Genomic DNA, 18,675 nt, shown 5'->3' with positions numbered 1-18,675 from the left:
TGTGTTCATTTTTTTTTATTGTATCCTTTGGTATATATGGTTGTGCCAATTTTCTTCCACTATTTGATCTGAGGAAGTGGGTCTGGCCCACGAAAGCTCATCACCTAATAAACCATCTTGTTAGTCTTTAAAGTTCTACATAGTCCTGTTTTTTGTTTCAGCTACACGAGACTAACACGGCTACATTTCTATCACAGAAATCATGGATTCTGTGACTTTCTGGGACCTTTGTGACTTCCACAGTAGTTGGTGTGGTACATCTCAGGGCATCCCTGGGGCCAGATGCTGTGCTGGAGCAATGGTTGGAGAACAGTCAGGGTACCCTGGGCAGTTCACCCACCTGGAGTGGAAGTAGTAGTGGCACCCTAGCCTGCTCTCAGAGCAGTGGAGTCTGCTGGAGTGCTGCCTTTCCCCAGCACCTAAAATTTATTTAGGGCCATTTTTAGTAAAAGTCATAGACAGGTGACAGGTCATCTTAACCATAGTTCTCTCCAGCACAGTGACAGAGTCCCTGTGTGCCTACCTGGTCATCAACAGTTTATGGAATTTGCTTTGGTCACAAGGATGTCACAATAGTGCTTGTGTAAGTTTAACTGGAAGTTCTGGTTGACAGACTGAGAGGCCATCTATCTCTCAGTACTGGAGCTAGTTGGAGGGAGAAAGGATTGAGAGAAGGTGTTGAGGAAAGACTAAACCATGAATACATTTGTGAGTGAACAGGAGGTAATTGATAGAGGTAAGGGTCACTATTGTATTTTTTATATCCAACCTGTATCCACACATACACATTCAAGAGCATGGGTGCATAGAAACGTGTAATATTCTCCATTTATATGACCAGATCATTAGCTGCTGTAAATCCAGTGAGCCTCTACTGACTTCCCTTTTAATTGACTTGAGTTGAAGGACTGGCCTACAGCCTCTGAACCTGGAAACTTTCCTGACAACCTGAGTCACTATTGGATGTTATGGGGAAGGTCTTCTTTCCTTTCTCCAGTTGTTTTATGTTTAATATGGGTCCTTATTTTATGACTTCTGCATCCTTGGAGCCAAAATCTAGAGGTGCAAAGCATCAGAGATGGGAGAAATTAGAAGAGAAAACACAGAAGGACTTCTCTTCTAGCTGACTGTGTCTAGACTACAAAGTTCTATCACTTTTCTTCTGAAAGAAGCTTTTCTGACAGTTGGCCCGTCTACAGTGGGCCAAATGTCAGAAAAAAAGCCTCTTTCAGAACATCCCTTCTTCCTCGTAGAACAAGGTTTACAGAGATGCTGAAAAAACATGTCTGCTTTTCCAATATTTTTTTGGAAAAGCAGACGCATTCCTTGGACGTGGCAGAGCTTTTCTGGGATATCTCTGGTATCCTGGAAAAACTCTGCAGTCTAGATGTACCTGCTGTCTACTTAAGATATTAAGTGGATAGCTAGCATATTAAATGGAGGATAACAAAGCGTTTCTTAGCTCTTAATCCTACACCATTACTATTGCAACTGTATGGGCAATGTAAGTTACAGTTCTGATTCCATCTGCATCTGGGTGTTGGAATCGAAGGGTAAGGATGGGTAATCGCCTAATCTTGAGCAATCTTTCATGGGAAGGGTAAATTCTGATCAATTCCTCCTCCATGCCTTGGAATGCTGTTACAATGGAGACAGATAAATATGGCATTTCAGATTTCTTGTTAAATATTAAGTCTCCAGGAGAATTTTTGCTGAGAGACACATGGGAGATAAAATCCTGATTTTATTAATACATCAACTATTTCACAGTTTCATAGAGTTTAAGGCTGGTAGGTCATTAGATCATGTACTTTAATCTTCTGTATGTCACAAACCATTACGTTTCACCTAGCAACCCTATGCTGAAACCAAAACTTGTCTTGGACTAAAAATTGTCACTCTTGAAGGGTATGTCAACACAGCAGTGTTAATTTGGAATAACTGATGTTATTGCAAAATAACATAGTCCGCATCTACACAGCAAGCCATTATTTCAACATAATGTCAAATAATGTCAAGCTGGAGAACTTCTTTCTCCGACTCCTATAACCCGCATTTTATGGGGAGTAAGGGAAGTAGGAGGAAGAGTGCTCTTTCCCCGACTTCCTGCTGTGTAGACAGCGCCAAAAGCCGAAATAAACTATTTCAACTTAAACTGCACAATTGATAGCTCAAGTTGTGTAGCTTATTTCTGCTTTAGCCCTGCTGTGTAGATGTGCCCAAGGCCTAGGAGACTAAGATGCTGTGTGCTGCAGACAGAGGATAGGAGAAACTGAAATGCTACCAATGCCTGAGGCCTTTGCAATGGTAGAGAAATGATTAGGTCAGAAAAGCCCTGATGATCCTGGTGGTTGATCAGTGCCCCATACTCCTGAAGAAGACAAATTCCCAACCTCCCAAACAATAATCCCTGCTAGTCTGACCCAGGGAAAATTCCTCCCCACCCTCAAATCTGGAGATCAATTGCATCCTGACCAATGTTCTCTCCAATTCTACGTGTAGAATACATTTTAGGTGCATTGAGGCATGTACGGATGTGTACAACCATTAGAAACACATGTCTGCCACCCAAGTGCTCAGTTTACAGGTAACACTGATCCTGACTATGTGAGCAAGACTTACCAAGACTTAATCTCTGAGGCTTCACATAAAGGTATGGGGCAATCACCCTACCCATGGAAAACACCTAGCTAGATAATTTCATGGAGGTTAGGTCCATAAAAGGCTATTGGCCAGGGGATAAAATGGTGTCCCTGGCCTCTGTTTGTCAGAGGCTGGAGAGGGATGGCAGGAGATAAATCGCTTGATCATTGTCTTCGGTCCACCCTCTCTGGGGCACCTGGTGCTGGCCACTGTCGGCAGACAGGATACTGGGCTAGATGGACCTTTGGTCTGACCCAGTACGGCCGTTCTTATGTTCTTATGTTGTGCATTGGGGGAAAATCTTTTAGGGTCTCTAGAGGCAACTGGACAAATACCTAGTCCGTGTGTCTTCTCTGCAAGTATTTAAATTATCATAAAATAAAACTGAAGCCTTTTTTCAAAACAGAGTGCATAAAGTTTGACTTCTAAATTCATACAGTGGGGTCTTTGAAAAGTGGCTTGATTTTCTAGAGATACTGAACCCCTAGAAGATTTTTGCACCATCCATAGGTAATTCTGGGTGCTCAGCACTTTTGGAAATGACACCCTGACTAAGCAAAACACTTCAGCATGCATGTGTTTAACTTTAGATTTATTTGTTGGCATAGAGTTAGGCATGTGATTAAGTTGCTGAATCAGGATGTAGGCGTGTTAATATGGATTTAGGAGTTTTAGTTTAGGCACCCAGTTTTAAAAATCTTGGCTATAAATTATTCTGTGTGCTATCAAAATGCCTAAATTAATAGTAAAGGTGGAAAAGATTAGTTTATGTGGGGATCTTATTTAAAAGGAGCAGCTTTTCCTTATTATAATCCGTCCCCCCACAATAGCTCTGCAAACAGACATGGTCACCATGAGGGAAGAAAAGGATTTGCATGATTCCCAGGTCCACTTATCACCATGTCTGGTCTCCTACAGAGTCTTTACTAGATAGTGAATTAAAGACACAAGCACTGAATCCCAACATCAATGATAACCAGCAGAATCCTTTCCTTTAATTTCAGCTGTTTACAGCAAGGTTGTTCTCCTCCTGGACCATATGGACGATCAAGATAAGGCCTCTATTGCCCTTGAGATTGTCAAGATAGCTGAGACCAAACTGGCTGTCGTTGTGACTGTTCTGCTAGAAAAACTTCAGCAGGATGAGGTAAGGCAGTTTCATCAAATCACATCTGTTTTCCATGTTTCCACTCCAAATTCTGTTTGACTTCATGGAAGTAATTCAATACAGAACTTGGCTCAGCCCACCTTCAGTGTAATCAGTATTTACCCTTCTGTCTTCATGCAAAACTCATCCTGCAAAATTCTGTTACAGATCAGGATGATATAATAAAGAGACACTCAGAGGAGCACTGTCCTTTTGTACACACTGGAGTACATGGGCTGTATATTATAAAAGTGCACTGTAGGGGTATCTATAATCTCTTATAGCAGTATTTTGTCCTCCTTTAGCATCTTCATCCAAAAACCTCAAAGCACTTACCTACTTACTCATGAATTAGGTTTTACAGCACCTTTGGGAGAGTGATAAACATCCCCATTTACTGATGGGCTGTGTCATGGGGAATTAAATAACTTGCTCAACACCACATAGTGAGTTAGTAGAAGAATGGTGAATAAAACCCATGTGAACTGACTCTCTGCTCTAAACCCAAGACAACACTTCTTAATTATAATGACATATGATTGGGATATAGCTTTGAAGGGTTCTTAAATAATCCAAACCCCTTTTTCCTTTATTAATACTCGCATCCAGCAAAGTCCATTTCTCTATTAAGGGTCAACACAGAAGGCATTTTAGTTTCAAGTACCAGGAAGCCAAGACAAGCAGTTCATTTCTGGCTCGCTTGAATAGTGTGGGGTTCTTGTATTCATAAGTTATCAATTATGATTTTCAATTAAAAATCCTCCTTACATTTAAAAATGAATGGAAAGAGGCAGAGCCTCTCCCCACTAGAGCAGTGATAGCAGTTTGCAGCAGCATCCTTTAAAAGCACAGCCACTGGAATGTGTAGCCAACCATTGGCTTTGAACATTCCAAAGTGCTTTATGACCTTAGCAGGCAGTTCACACCTTCAGCTGCCTGAATTCAGAGTTATAGACTCACAGGAGACAGATGCGAAAGGCTTGTTGGATCATCCAATTTCCCAGCAGTGCCTTTTTCATTTTTTTGGGCCAAACCAATTTTAACAGCTCCTAGTGACTGGGTTTCCACCACTTTCCAATGAAGACTATGTAATAACCTGATAGATGTCTTATAGCTGGGGCATTTTTCCTGATGTTAAAGTCTAAATTTTATGTCTCTGATACTGCCCCCTGCTGTGCAATGTACGTGCTGCAGGGTAAGAAACACTGACTCCTAAGCATCCTCACTCCACAGTGCATGCTATGCAGCAAGGAGGTGGTGGCTGGCTGGAGTAGGCAGTCACGGTTGTGCTGACTCTGTGGAGGAGAGCTGACCTGATCTGAGCCCAGGGGAGTCCAGTTGTTTTCCCACTGTGATGTGATACGATTTATTTTAGATCCAAGAGAAACCAGGACACTCCAGGGATACTTAACCACTTTCTTATTTATTGCAAGCTTTAAGCAGTTATTACAGTTGTTTAAGTTTTACAAGCCTTAAAAACAATTACTACACAATTTAAACCTTAAATGCCATACATTCTAAAGCAATAATATAGTGCAAAGCAATGCAAAAGCAATTAATAAAAGAGCTACTATAATACAATAATAAAGACTAGTTCACTTACACTTCACCCGTATGCTACCTACAGTAGCAGGCAGGAGGTCAGGGTTCATTTTCTTCCCATGCATTGGAACACCATGCACTGGATCACCGGTGTGTAGGGCCTATTTACTTCTAGTTACATCGAGCAGTACCTGTGGGTCAATCCTGCTCATTCCCTCCCACTGATTGTTCTTACTAAGCCCATTTTATAGCAAAGCGAGACTTGGTTGTTCTAATAATATTTACCAATTGATTACATATTGTGTAGGATATGTAACATGCCCAATACCCTATCTGGAGTACATCCTGTCACTCAGGATGTTGCTGCTATGTGCATAGTTGACAGTTGTATGGCTGCATCTGTAATTTGTGGTTATCAGAAACAGAAGTACCTGTACAAGATTGCTTGCCATGTGTTCTTGACATAGTCTCACGTACCATGCTTCATCTGCATTGTTATGCAAAACATTCCTTCCTCTCACAGCTTCTCCCATGACCTTGCCTGCATGCTTATGTGCACCAGACTTGAGACAGGCCTGGGTTTTGCTTGTTAGAGATCCGCACGTGTCAAAGGGAGACGTGGCCATTTATTGTCAAGGCAGGCTCCCCTACACCCACCCAACCTCACCCTGATGCATGAGGTCAGATCCCATAGAGGTTGCAGGTCTCTATTTAAAAGTCAGTTCTGCTGGCCTCCCTGCACTTTTTAAAATTTTCTCCTGAATTACTTCCAAGCTGTTGATCTTTTCTGGGGAATGTGGTGCCAAAAAAGTGAAATAAGCCAGAAGCAGTCACACCTCAGATGAACAATGAGAAACTGTTGTCTTCCTGCTTTATGACAAGATTCCTGTATGTAACAAACCCAACCCAGATGGCTGACTTTTTTTTTCACTGTCACTCCAGGTCACTTGTTGTTTCCCACTTTTCTCCCTCTCATTATGTCAGTTATATTGACCCCCTCTCTAGGTGCGCTAGTTTGCAGTTCTCTGAAATCAGTCTTGTTCTGCTCAGGTTTCTAATTTCTCTGTGCCCCTCTTGATTATTTCTCTGTCACAACTCATACCTTCAACTCCTCCATATTTAGTATCATCTGTGAATTTGAACTTTGATGGACCCCATAAAAGAGACCTTCAAGTGTGCTACTGTCAATGTAGAGGTAACTCCTGAGCTAATTTTCCCTAAAAGCTGCAGAAGATTTACTGCAGGAGTTGGGTATTTTATAATTGTATTTACAAATTCTGTCTGGAGTGGATAAAAAAAGGCATGATGCTAATAATAACAAGAACAACAATAACAACAATAATAATAATAATAACAACAACAATAATAATAATAATAAACGAAATTAGATAAGGGGGCAGTGCAGGGCCCTTCTTCTGATTAAAAAATTTGTAAATTGCTCAGCTTCTTCTGAAATGCTGCTAGCTGGGGTGATTGTGGAGGGCATAGCAAGTTTTATACAAATGAAGACTAGGGGTTACTTGAGTGAGTATGCAGGCTGTGGAATCAGTGTGGTCTAGTGGAGAGGACTCCAGATAGTGAATCAGAAGACCTGAATTATTTTCCTGGCTATTGATCTGCTCTTTTAGCCTGGGCTAGTTGTTTCATGTTTAGATTGTAAACTCTTTTGGGCAGAAGCTTATTAGCGTAAGTGTTACTATATTGCGTTACTATATTAGCTTATAGCATTACTATATTGTCATCAAGGAAACATTTTCCCCAATTGTTCTTTTATGTTTTGTCCCCAGAAAAACAGAGTAGACATTTACTGTATCCTGGAGAAAGTATTACAGCAGGATGCCCAGGTCCTAGAGAGAAGGCTACTGAGCAAAATAATAACACTTGCCTCAAACCACATGAGAGAGACTCAGGTAAGTTAGATTAACGGAAGTGTTGGAGCATAAGCTTTTGTGGTCAAAGACCCACTTCACTGCTTTTGCAGATTCAGACTAACACGGCTACCCCTCTGATACTCAGGTAAGTTAGTTTTCCCTATATGCTAATGACAGGAATGAAAGCATTAAAACACTAATTAAAACATTTTTTGTAAACTATATACTGAAACTCCAGGATTAATGACTGCTAGGGGCCCACAGATCCCCACACCGTCCTCCAGAAATCCCAGGTCCTAAGCAGCATGTGACTAGTTTCATCTTGTTCAAGTTACACATGTGCTTAAGTGCTTTGTAAGGTCAGGATATTGTGACATATATCAGATGCAGAGAGGCCTACCGTTTCTTAACAAGCAAGTATTTTGTGAAGTCTACTAGGGATTTCATTATTGATACTGATTTTGTGTGGAAGGTGCTCTGATACTATGGTGTTAAGCAGCAGGATGAAACCTTTAAACAGAATCTGAGCTGTTTCCAAAAGAAGCAGTATTTGGATTTAGGGGATAGTTTATTCAGGAAAATTCTCTGAATATCTTGAAGCTGCCCACCTCCTCTGAGGGAAAAATATCATGTCACTATGATAGCCAATCATCCACCACAAATAGCTAATAGCGAATAGTCTAAGCAGCTTGCAAACAACTGAAAGGCTGACAAGTGTTTAGCCAAACGATTCAATGATTATTTATGACTCATGATTCTGTTCTCAGAAAGTTGGGTGGAAAACAGAAATAAGAACTTGATTCATTTGAGCAGCATTGGCTAGTGTAGTTGGCTTTAATCACTTCAGTCTCTCTCTTTTTGTATTTTTTAAGGAAGCAACAAATGAACTAAAAGTGGCAGCGAGCAACACATTAGTGGCTCTGGCACGCTGCTATTTCAATGAGGTGATGTATGAGCTTCAATGTCATCTGAAACCACTGAAGCTGTCTGACGTGTTCACTTTGATTACGCTGGACAACCTATCATCAGCCTATCGTATGTCAACTTCCATCTTTTGTTTCAAAGTTATTGTCTTCCATTTAAGGAGAGAGGTTCACGCTCTGTACAGCTACACAGAGTGCTATTTGGGGGGCATGAGATGAACTGCTGTGGCTGGTTCCAGTTGCTAGACCATGAGCTATCCACACCAAGGTGCAAGCTCTTATGCCCCATTTGAAGTTCTTAAAGGACAGGATTGAGGAAAATCAGGTCTAGTGGAGCTCTTCTCCATTCCATTTCTCATCCCTCCCCAGTGCTCTCTCTCCTACTCTGGGAGAGGATTGGGCATCTGGCACAGCTGCACATTGGTGGAGAATGCTCCTCCTCAGGGTAAATCCCCCACTGATTTTTTACTTCTGCCTTATCATTTGTGTACGCAGCACAAAATGACCTAGGAGCCCATAGCATCCGACCCAGCGGTGTTTCTAAATGCGATAGTAAGAAGGCAGATAACAGTCAATTGACTGTCTTCCTTTTCTTCTGGTCCTTCTTTTCAGCACTCAAGTGCATTCCTTTTGAGGGAATGACCCTGTACAGCATGAGCTCCATGCGGATGTTAGTCGGCGAGAGCAGGCTGAGGCAACCATTTTGTGGTGGTAAGTGCCAGCACTTATTGTAGATGTCCAAAATGGATATTTAGGGGCCTTGGTACAGAGTTAAGTGACTGATCGTTTACAAACAGGCTCTGAACTGGATTGTACCAGGGGCTGAGTCCTCATGCTCCTGTGGCACTCAGTGGAGTTGAGAGTGCTCCTTACTTTGCTGGAGGTGCTGAGCATTTGTAAGTTCAGGCCCTTTATGACTTGTGGATATTTTAAAAATAAACAAAAGCTGATGCTGCCCATGTGCCAGGAAATTCCTGGGGGAGAATGTGCAGGCAACAGACTGAATTACATTTAAAAATGTCCCGTTTTCCACCCCTCCACCCATTCCTCCTCTTTAGTTTCTTAATTATCATCTCCTTTCACCCTCTTTCTCTGTCCTCTGGTCTTCTCCACTTCTCTCTTCCTTTGCTTTTTAGTTGATGCTCAAGTAAGGCCACGTCTACACTATGCAGAAGATCAATGCTGCTGCAGTTGATCACCAGGGTCCAAATTAGCAGGTCTAGTGAAGACCCACTAATTCGAACTGAGTGGGTGCTCCCGTTGGCACCGGTAGTCCTGCTTCTCATGAGGAATAACACTCCTGTCAACCTTCCACTGTGTGGACAGTCTGAAAACACGATTTAAGATACGTCAACTCCAGCTGCATAATTAACATAGCTGGAGTTGCGTACCTTAAGTCAACTTTCCCCTTTAGTGTAGATCAGGCCTAAGGGATTAATCCTGCACCTTTGAGATAAATGGGAATTTTGCCATCAGCTTCATAGAACATAGGATTGAGCCTTAATTTTCCTTTCAAGGGCAGCGGGTGCATCTAATTTTAGGGCAAAATGCTGTCAAATCTCAGTATAGCTAATAGGAGTTAGGGGCACTGAACATCTTTCAGACAAACTGTAACCCAATAGGAAATCATACAGTTTTAGGGCTAAATAAGCAATAACTGCAGAGGACATGAATCATTCAGAAAACAGCTGGTCAAAATATTTTGTTTTTTTATTACATTTTTCATATTTTTTTCCAAGTTGATGGAATATTAAACTGAAAAAATGTCAATGACAGTTTTAATCAGGATGTGTTCAGTGTTTTTGTACAGCTAAAAAGGTGGCTGAAATTTGTTGATTTTTGAAACATGTGAATGATCTTTGTAATTTGAAATTTTGAAAAAAACAAGAGTAAACACTTTTAATTTAATTTAAACTACCTTTACAATCAGCTCTAATTAAGAGGTAACAAGGGAGAAAAAAATATGTTTTCAAATGATGGGAATTAAAAAGAGATGGAGAGAGACAAAAGAGAAGAAAGCCTTTTGAGAAACAAGAAACGGAAAGGAGGGAAGAGAAATAATTCAAAACTGTTATTGGATTTCATCAGCTGTTCCTGAATTGGGCATGGAATTGTAATAAACTACAAGCCTGGGTGTCTTCACTGATAAAACAACGTATCCTTATTACTATTGCATCCTTTTCATATTGCCTGTCTTTTTTCCTTCCATGCAGTTCTGGAAAAATGGTCAAGGGCAGTAAATCTATATTTTAGGAACTGGGAAAGGTGGCCATTTCCCAAAATGGGTAAATCTCAATTCTGTGATGAAATTCTTCCCCTCTATCGTCATGTGACAAGCAAATGGACCACATGTGAAGATTTGGAGGTGAGAATTGTAGGCTTTCTAAACCTTTATGAGAAATTATATTGTTAAATTCTCTGTGTATGGCACTCTTTGTGATGATGGAGTTCAATGGCAGGTTCTTTGGGATAGAACGGAGTATGATGTAAAACATTTAAAAAAGATTATAATGTCACAATCTCATGGAAATTCTGTCTGTACATAGTGTACATAGATTCCAGTTTTGTCACCTGACATGCAGATGAATATAGGAGAATGGGCTAAATTCATTCCTGGCAGATGTCTATTCAGTTCCAGTAGAGTTACAGCAGGAATGAGTTGGTTTAGTGTGCATACTAATCTGGGGAAATATCCCACTTGGGAAAGTTGTGAGGTGCAGTAGAATATAATTCTGAAACCAACACCATAGCTGTCTCTAGACTGGAAAAACTTGCCAGCTGTCTACACTGGCTGCTTGAATTTCCGGAAAAGCACTGACGATCTCATGTAAGATCGTCAATGCTTTTCCGGAAATACTATGCTGCTCCCGTTCAGGCAAAAGTCCTTTTCCGAAAGACTTTTGCGCAAAAGGGCCAGTGTAGACAGCACAGTAGTGTTTTCTGCAAAAAAGCCCCGATCGCGAAAATGGCAATTGGGACTTTTTTGCGGAAAAGCGTGTCTAGATTGGCCACGGACGCTTTTCCGCAAAAAGTGCTTTTGCGGAAAAGCATCCTGCCAATCTAGACGTGCTTTTCCGAAAATGCTTTTAACGGAAAACTTTTCCGTTAAAAGCATTTTCGGAAAATCATGCCAGTGTAGACGAAGCCCATGAGTCTTAACTCTTTACCAGGAAATATTGAGATAGGGCTGTTTCAACAGTGGAAAAGGGAAATTGCACTCGTCAGAAGTAGAAAAGATGGGCCCATTGCATGATATTGAATGAATTTGTAGGAACATAAATTCTGTGTCTCTATGTAGGTCAAGCAGGCCATTATCAAAGCCCTTGGTACTATGATGAGCCTCCTCCTGCATAAAGAAGATCATCAAGATAAGGTGTTCGAACAGATCCCATGGCTCCTTGAGCAATATAAAGAGGATGTTAATGTTTTTCATGTCACCAAGGTGAGATACTTATTAAAATAACTATCAATGTGTGCGCATAGGTGAACTGCACTAGCTGCTACCAGTGGCGTTTCCTGGTCTACATAGTGACTTGTTAGATAATAGATAAACACGCAAGTCTTGATTTTATAGACATGGTGACCCAGGTGACAAGTTTTGTAGGTAAAAGCCTCTCATGAAAAGTATCTTCTGTTTCTGGAGATGATAAGGAGGTAAGAAACAAAACACCTGTTCCCTCCCCCCGCCCCCCCATAAGATACTCCCTCCTTGTGATTTACTGGTACATCCTATCAACTCTGTGTCTCTCTTTTAGATTATAAATAAACTCCTCAGAGCAGGGGCTGCTGTGTGTTGTCTCTGGGCAGTATTAAATAAACTGCCAGTAGCTGAAAATTAATACTAAGAAGGCCTGAAGTGCATTGCTTTAGATTATATAACTAGATAGATATAAAATCACCGTCTAGTTCATCTACCGTTGTGTACAGGGCTGTTGTAGCTGTGTTGGTTCAAGGATATTAGAGGGACAAGGTGGGTGAGATAATATAATTAAAGATATTATTTCACCCACCTTGTCTCTCTTATTTCATCTACCCTCAGTATCACATGACCAAGGTAACTCTTGTCTGCTGATAGTGAGAGGATGGATTGAGGGCAGTTGGCTTCAGTAGTATGATTGAGCATGCTCAGTCTATGTGAGCTGGCTCAGTACAAGCCAAGCAGCAAATCCAGGGCCACAACCCTGCTGCCCTTCCCCCCTCCCCACTTCCTCCATGGTTTACTCCCAATCTATGTTGGCTTTCTGGTCCAGAATATGTGGTTGCTTTTGGGATTGGAATGCCCATGATTTTGAGGGAATCAATGTCTCATGGACTTGACTAAAAGTATCAGAGGACTACACAAGAGCCTAAATGTAGTAAAATATGTAGATTTCATCAGAGATATCCTGGAAGCTTCAAGCAGCAAAGAAGAAAAGTGTGTAGGTACCGGAAGGAGTTAGACTGTCATCTCATTATCAATAGCCTGGAAGAGAACATAAAATCATCATTGATAAAATTGGCAGATGAAATAAAAATTGGGGAGTGGTAAATAATGGAAAGGACAACTCACTGATTCAGAGTGATATAGATCATTTGGTAAACTGGGTGCTAACAATAAATGTGCATTTAAATATGGCTGAATGTAAATAGATGCATCTAGGAACAAAACAATGTAGGTGATACATACATGTTGAGGGATGCTTCCTGAGAAACAGTAACTCTGAAAAATATTTTGGGAAACTTGGTGAATACTCAGCTGAACATGACCTACAAATGTGATGCTGTGGCCAAAAAAGCTGAAGTGATACTGGGATGCATACATGGGGAAATCTCAAGGAGGAATATAGTGGGAAATGCAAAGTTCATTTCCACACTAGAACTGACCAACAGTTATTAGTAGATACCCCTGATACCGGCTTCCTGTGAGAAGAGTGCCTTCCACACCCTGCTTGGCTTATAGCAATTCAGCAGGATGCCATTTGGGCTGCACAGAGCCTCAGCCACTTTTCAGCAGCTCATGAACCAAATATTGCAAACATATATGCAATATACAGCCGTGTGCATTAAGAATATTGTCATCCACAGCACCAGCTGGGGGAAACACCTCTGACATCTTAGCAAGGTATTGTAAGCCCCAATAGATGCAGGACTCACTGTGAATCCAGCCAAGTGCCATCTTAGTGAACACAGTAGGAAGGGGAAAACTATAGCTCCTTGATAAATAAGGTCTAAGGCTTGTGTGACTGCCCCACCTCCATGACAAAGAAACAGGTGCCACAATACTTCAGACACAGTGGCTGCTTAGTACTCAACTTCATCACACTGGGCACCCTATTATTGGACCTGATGAAGAACACCCAATCACAGAAAGTCCAGTAATCAGAAGACTGTGAGGAAGCCTTCCAGGCCCTGTGAAAACAGCTGAACCAAGAGCTGGTCCTATCCCATCCAACTTCACAAAGCCTTCTATCCTTCAAATGGAGGTCTCGGAGGTAGGACCAGGAGTGGTACTATCTCAAGAAATAGGTGGGAAGGAGCACCAGATCCTTTATCTCAGCTGCAAGCTGTTCTCCTGAGAGACCTGCCGCCCTACTATAGCAAGGGAGGCCCTGGCCATCAAGTGGGTGATCTACACCCTGGGGGTATGTCTACACTACAAAGTTAATTCGAACTAACGGATGTTAGTTCGAATTAACTTTGATAGGTGCTACACTAGCGCTCCGCTAGTTCGAACTTAATTCGAACTAGCGGTGTGCTTAGTTCGAACTAGGTAAACCTCATTGAACGAGGACTAAGCCTAGTTCGAACTTACTAGTTCGAATTAAGGGGTGTGTAGCCCCTTAATTCAAATTAGTGGGAGGCTAGCCCTCCCCAGCTTTCCCTGGTGGCCACTCTGGCCAACACCAGGGAAACTCGTCTGCCCCCCTTCCGGCCCCGGACCTCTTAAAGGGGCACAGGCTGGCCAGCACCCAGCTAGCAGACCCTGCACCTGGCACGGCTCGAGCCAGCCACCCGCTGCCACCCAGCCATCCCCCTCTTCCCGGGACCAGGCTGGCGGCTCTCGGGAGCCTGCCCAGGACCGCACCCGCCTGGTTTAGTGCGGACATCATGGACCTCGTCCACGACCTCCGCACTAGGCACAGAAAAGTGGCCGTCTAGGGCAGGAGAGCTGCCAGCCTGGCCACCTAGGAGCAGGTGTGCATGAAAATGAAGGTGGTCCACTGAGACCCCCGACCCTGAGCCCTGAGCTTACAATGGCCGTCCTGGGTCAGACCAAAGGTCCATCTAGCCCAGTAGCCTGTCTGCCGACAGTGGCCAACCCTTGGGACCCTGGAGGGGATGGACCGAAGACAGTGATCAAGCCATTTGTCTCGTGCCATCCCTCTCCAGCCTTCCACAAACTTTGGGCAGGGACACCACTCCTACCCCCTGGCTAATAGCACTCCATGGACCCAACCTCCATCACTTTATCTCACTTCTCTTTAAACTCTGTTCTAGTTCTAGCCGTCACAACCTCCTGCAGCAAGGAGCTCCACAGGTTGAATCTTTGCTTTGTGAAGAGCAACTTTCTGTTAGTAGTTTGAAGCCTGCTACCCATTCTTTTCCTTTGGTGTCCTCTAGTCCTTCTATTATGGGGACTAATGGAGAACTTTTCTTAATGCACCCTCTCCACCCCACTCATGCTTTTATGGACTTCTATCCTATCCCCCCTCAGTCTCCTCTTTTCTAAGCTGAGAAGTCCCAGTCTCTTTAGCCTCTCTTTATATGGGACCTGTTCCAAACCTCTGATCATTGTAGTTGCCCTCCCCTCTCCCACCCTCTCTCTTCCCCTCTCCCACCTCCTTTTCCCAGTCTCCCCCAGTTTTGTTCAATAAAGACAGATTCTATTTTTGACCACACGTTTTCTTTATTTTGTACATCAGGAAGGGGGGCTAGGGAAGGGTAAGTGGAAGGAGGTGAGGGAGGAATGGGGTACGAGCCCCCGACGGGGAGGACTGGGCTGGCTCTGCGGGCTTCTGGGGGTGGAAGCTCTCCTGCAGCCCCCCAATTGCTCCCTCTCCCCAGATGGCAGCCTGCGGCAAGTACAGCCGGTCTGATGGCCGAGTGCTGTGATGTGCCCAGTGTGGGCACTCAGAGCACTCCAAGCCAGGACTGCTTTGCAAGAGGGGCACCCCTGAGAACTGTCTGTCCGGGGTGGGGGTCGGGTCCCTTTAAGCACAGCCCTCGGCTAGCCTGAGGCAGCAGCTCCACGCTCTAAGTCCTCATCTGATGCCCTGCCGGCACTGCTTCCGGCCATCCTTAACCCCGGTTCAGGGTCCACTTAATGTGGACATGCTAGTTCGAATTAGCAAAACGCTAATTCGAACTAGTTTTTTTAGTCTGGATGCATTAGTTCGAATTAGCTTAGTTCGAATTAACTAATTCGAACTAAGTTAGTTCGAATTAGCGCTGTAGTGTAGACATACCCTGGGATATTCTGTACTGGGGAAGCCCTTTCAACTGGTCACCAACCATGCACCCCTCAGATGGATTAATAACATGAAGGACACCAGTGCCTGAATCATGAGGTAGTACTTCCCGCTCCAACCCTATGACTTCTGTATGTTACACTGGGGCAGGGAAGGCTCATGCAAACACAGACTTCTCCCAAGTGGAAGGAGACGATGAAGAGGAAGGTCCACCAATGGACACCCTCTTAAGGGGGAGTGTTTGTGACAGAGGATACCCACCATGCATGGTTCAGCGGGGGCTAATCATGATCTGTGGGCTATGCCCCTTCATACTTGCTGGGAATGCTCCAACTGGAATCAGGATATAAAAGGGAGCAGCTCAGTTCTGTCTAGGCTGACAGCTGAAGGGAGCAGAGGTGCTTTGCAGGCTTTTGTGGAGGGACTGCCAGTGCCCTAGGATGCAGAAACCAGCCAGCCTGTGGTTCCAGTTGACCCCCCCACAACCATCCAATGCCACAGATGGAGGAGAGACCACGGAGTTACTGAGATGACCTGCTGCAGAAGAATGGTGGGAAGTAATCTATGTGAACTAAGCATTATTGAGTTGAGGTATTAGGCTTTGACTCTGCATGTTTTGGAAGAAACCCCATTGAGCTGCAAGACAAGGCCCTGGGCTGGGACCCTGTGGAGTAGGTAGAGCCTGGTGGAGAAGGGCTGGCCACTAGGCAACACTGGTTTGCCCCAAAGGGTGGTTGAGCACTAGGTTGCACGGTCGTACCTAGAAGGGCTTGGGTCATTGAGCTGAAGAGCCTCATTAAAGGGCTGCTGCACTGACCCTGACTATTAGGCAATGCTGCTCTAAGAACCAGGCCTGCTATGGTGGTTGGGGAGACTAGGTCACTTGGGCTGCCTTAGTTCTTTAACTCCTCCACAACCTGATACCATCCAAACAGGGTGGACCTACCCTGTGACAGGTGACTTACTTACAGTCTATAATATCTTCATGGGGAAATATATGTAATGACCTAGCAGAGAAAGGCATGATATGATCCAGTGGCTACAAGCTGAAACAGGATACATTCAGATGGGAAATAAGGTCTACCTTTTCAGTGGTGGGATATTAGCCATTCAAACCATTTACCAAGAGTCAAGGTGATCATTTTAAAATCAAGATTGGATTTTTTTCTGAAAGTTCTGCTTTAGGAATTATTTTGGCAATTTCTAAGGCCTGTGTCATACAGAAGGCCTGACTAGTTGATGACAATCATCCCTTTTGGCCTTGGAATCTATGAATTCCATGAACCTGCTTCAGTCATTGCATATTGCTCCTTTGTATGCCCACCTTCTAACTTTCACCCTCTGTTGTAGAGTCTGAGGCAGCTCTTGGAAGTCTCCGGTGAATATAAGATCCTTCTACCTGAAGGGAAATTTCAAGCCATCTGCAGTGCTCTGCACGACCAGGTGAGGGGAACTTGTTCTTGTATCACTTGAGCTTAAGCACAGCAGATCTGAAGCATATTAAGAATAAACATCTTTTGAATGCTAGTGAAGAGCCCAGAGACCTTCTCATGCCTTATTGGTTTCTGCTGGCTTAAGAATAAGCAGATAGTGGTCTCATTTTATTAGCTAAAATCCAGCTCAGTTTGTAAAGCAATTTTAGCATAAGCCAGTTCTTAGAGGGAGTTAGAGTTATATAGTAAAAACTGATCCCATCCAAATGGGGAGGACCTATCCTGTGACAGGGTGACTTAATTGCAGTCTATAATATCTATGTGGGGAAACATATGTAATAATCTAGCAGAGAAAGGCAGAACGTGAGCCAATAACTAGAAAATGAAGCTGGACAAATTCAGACTGCAAATAAGGCCTACATTTTTATGGTGGAATAATTAACCATTTGAACCAGTTACCAAGGGTCAAGTCTTGATTCAATTAGCTCTGCTGCTAAAAACACTTTGAAAGCATGAACTTCTGTTATCCAGTGTATCGGTCATTGTTTCTGATTCTTGTTGTGCAGTCAGTACCATTTATTTTGGGTTCAGAGCTCTATTTGGAAAGGTAGGAAGTGAGTGCTTAGAAATTAATTGAGCATCTTCTTTTCAGTTGCTTGTTCTGATTAGTTTTCCTTTGATCACTTCTCTTCTTCCCACAGATCTGTTCTCCAACTCAGCAGCTCATCATGGAAAATCAAATGGAGCTGTGCTATTGTATCCTACTGCTAGGTAGGGGAAGAGACTCCAAATTACACAGTAGTTTCCTTGTAACTTCCTTCTTTTGTAGGTGTGGTAAGAATGAGCTTTCAGTTGTTAGTGAGGATGTGATTTCTTCCTTTGCAGCCCGTTCTTCTCCTGATGACCTCATAGCATTTCTGCACTCGCAGCTGAAGATTGAGAATGAGACTGTTCGTGTGGCATCCCTGAATCTGCTCACAGCTATTATTGGTGCTGACTGTAAGTAACACAGGAGTAACTGTGACTGCTGCGATCATCGCCATCGTGCTGGGGGTTGAGTTGGGGACATCCAGAGCTAAAAGCATGAGCTGCTATAGGTTGATCTAAAGAACCAAGGCTTTGCAGGCATGGTAGGGCTATAACATACTCATGATCTCTGCAAATGGGGCACAGAGGATCTGTAACACAGGGGCGGATATAGGGCAGGGCGAGTGGGGTGGCCGCCCCGGGTCCCGCGCTTCAAAAAGCCCCGCGCACGCGCCGTGGTGCCACCGCGCATGAGCATGGCATCACTGTGCATGCGCCGTGGCAAAGGGGGGGCCCCGCGGAATTATGCTGCCCGGGGCCCCGCAAAACGGTCATCTGCCCCTGCTGCAACACATAGAGTCATATAGTCATAGATTATTAGAACTGGAAGGGACCTTGAGAGGTCATCAAGTCCAGTCCCCTGCCCTCATGGCAGGACCAAGCACTGTCTAGATCACCCCTGATAGGTGTCTATCCAATCTGCTCTTAAATATCTCCAGTGGTGGAGATTCCACAACTTCCCTGGGCAATTTTTCACAGTGTTTAACCAACCTAACAGTTGGGACGTGTTTCCTAATGTCCAACCTAAACCTCCCTTGCTGCAATTTAAGCCCATTGCTTCTTGTCCTATCATCAGAGGCC

At 43.6% G+C, this 18,675-nt stretch overlaps 1 protein-coding gene across 1 annotated transcript; it reads left to right on the top strand.

The window, feature by feature from the left end:
• Positions 1–599: 599 nt before the first annotated feature.
• On the top strand, positions 600–12,231 carry LOC142825327 (maestro heat-like repeat-containing protein family member 2A). The gene is made up of 7 exons (XM_075917283.2): positions 600–736; positions 3,648–3,790; positions 7,120–7,242; positions 8,076–8,238; positions 8,739–8,837; positions 10,340–10,491; positions 11,425–12,231. Exons 1-7 carry the CDS (start codon positions 697–699, stop codon positions 11,587–11,589), a joined length of 885 nt encoding a protein of 294 aa, XP_075773398.2. The 5' UTR covers positions 600–696; the 3' UTR covers positions 11,590–12,231.
• Positions 12,232–18,675: the final 6,444 nt, after the last annotated feature.

This window comes from Pelodiscus sinensis, chromosome 1 (assembly GCF_052426305.1).
Source record: "Pelodiscus sinensis isolate ZL-2025 chromosome 1, ASM5242630v1, whole genome shotgun sequence".
In the NCBI taxonomy this organism is placed as follows: Eukaryota; Metazoa; Chordata; order Testudines; family Trionychidae; genus Pelodiscus; species Pelodiscus sinensis.
Note: the sequence above shows the minus strand (reverse complement) of the source record. Positions and strands in the feature narration are given on the sequence as shown.

Coding starts and splice junctions, on each gene's coding strand:
- LOC142825327 (XM_075917283.2), top strand. CDS start 697: ATGAATACATTTGTGAGTGAACAGGAGGTAATTGATAGAG. Junction 8,239..8,738: donor CAACCTATCATCAGCCTATC/GTATGTCAACTT, acceptor CCTTCTTTTCAG/CACTCAAGTGCATTCCTTTT. Junction 8,838..10,339: donor GAGGCAACCATTTTGTGGTG/GTAAGTGCCAGC, acceptor CCTTCCATGCAG/TTCTGGAAAAATGGTCAAGG.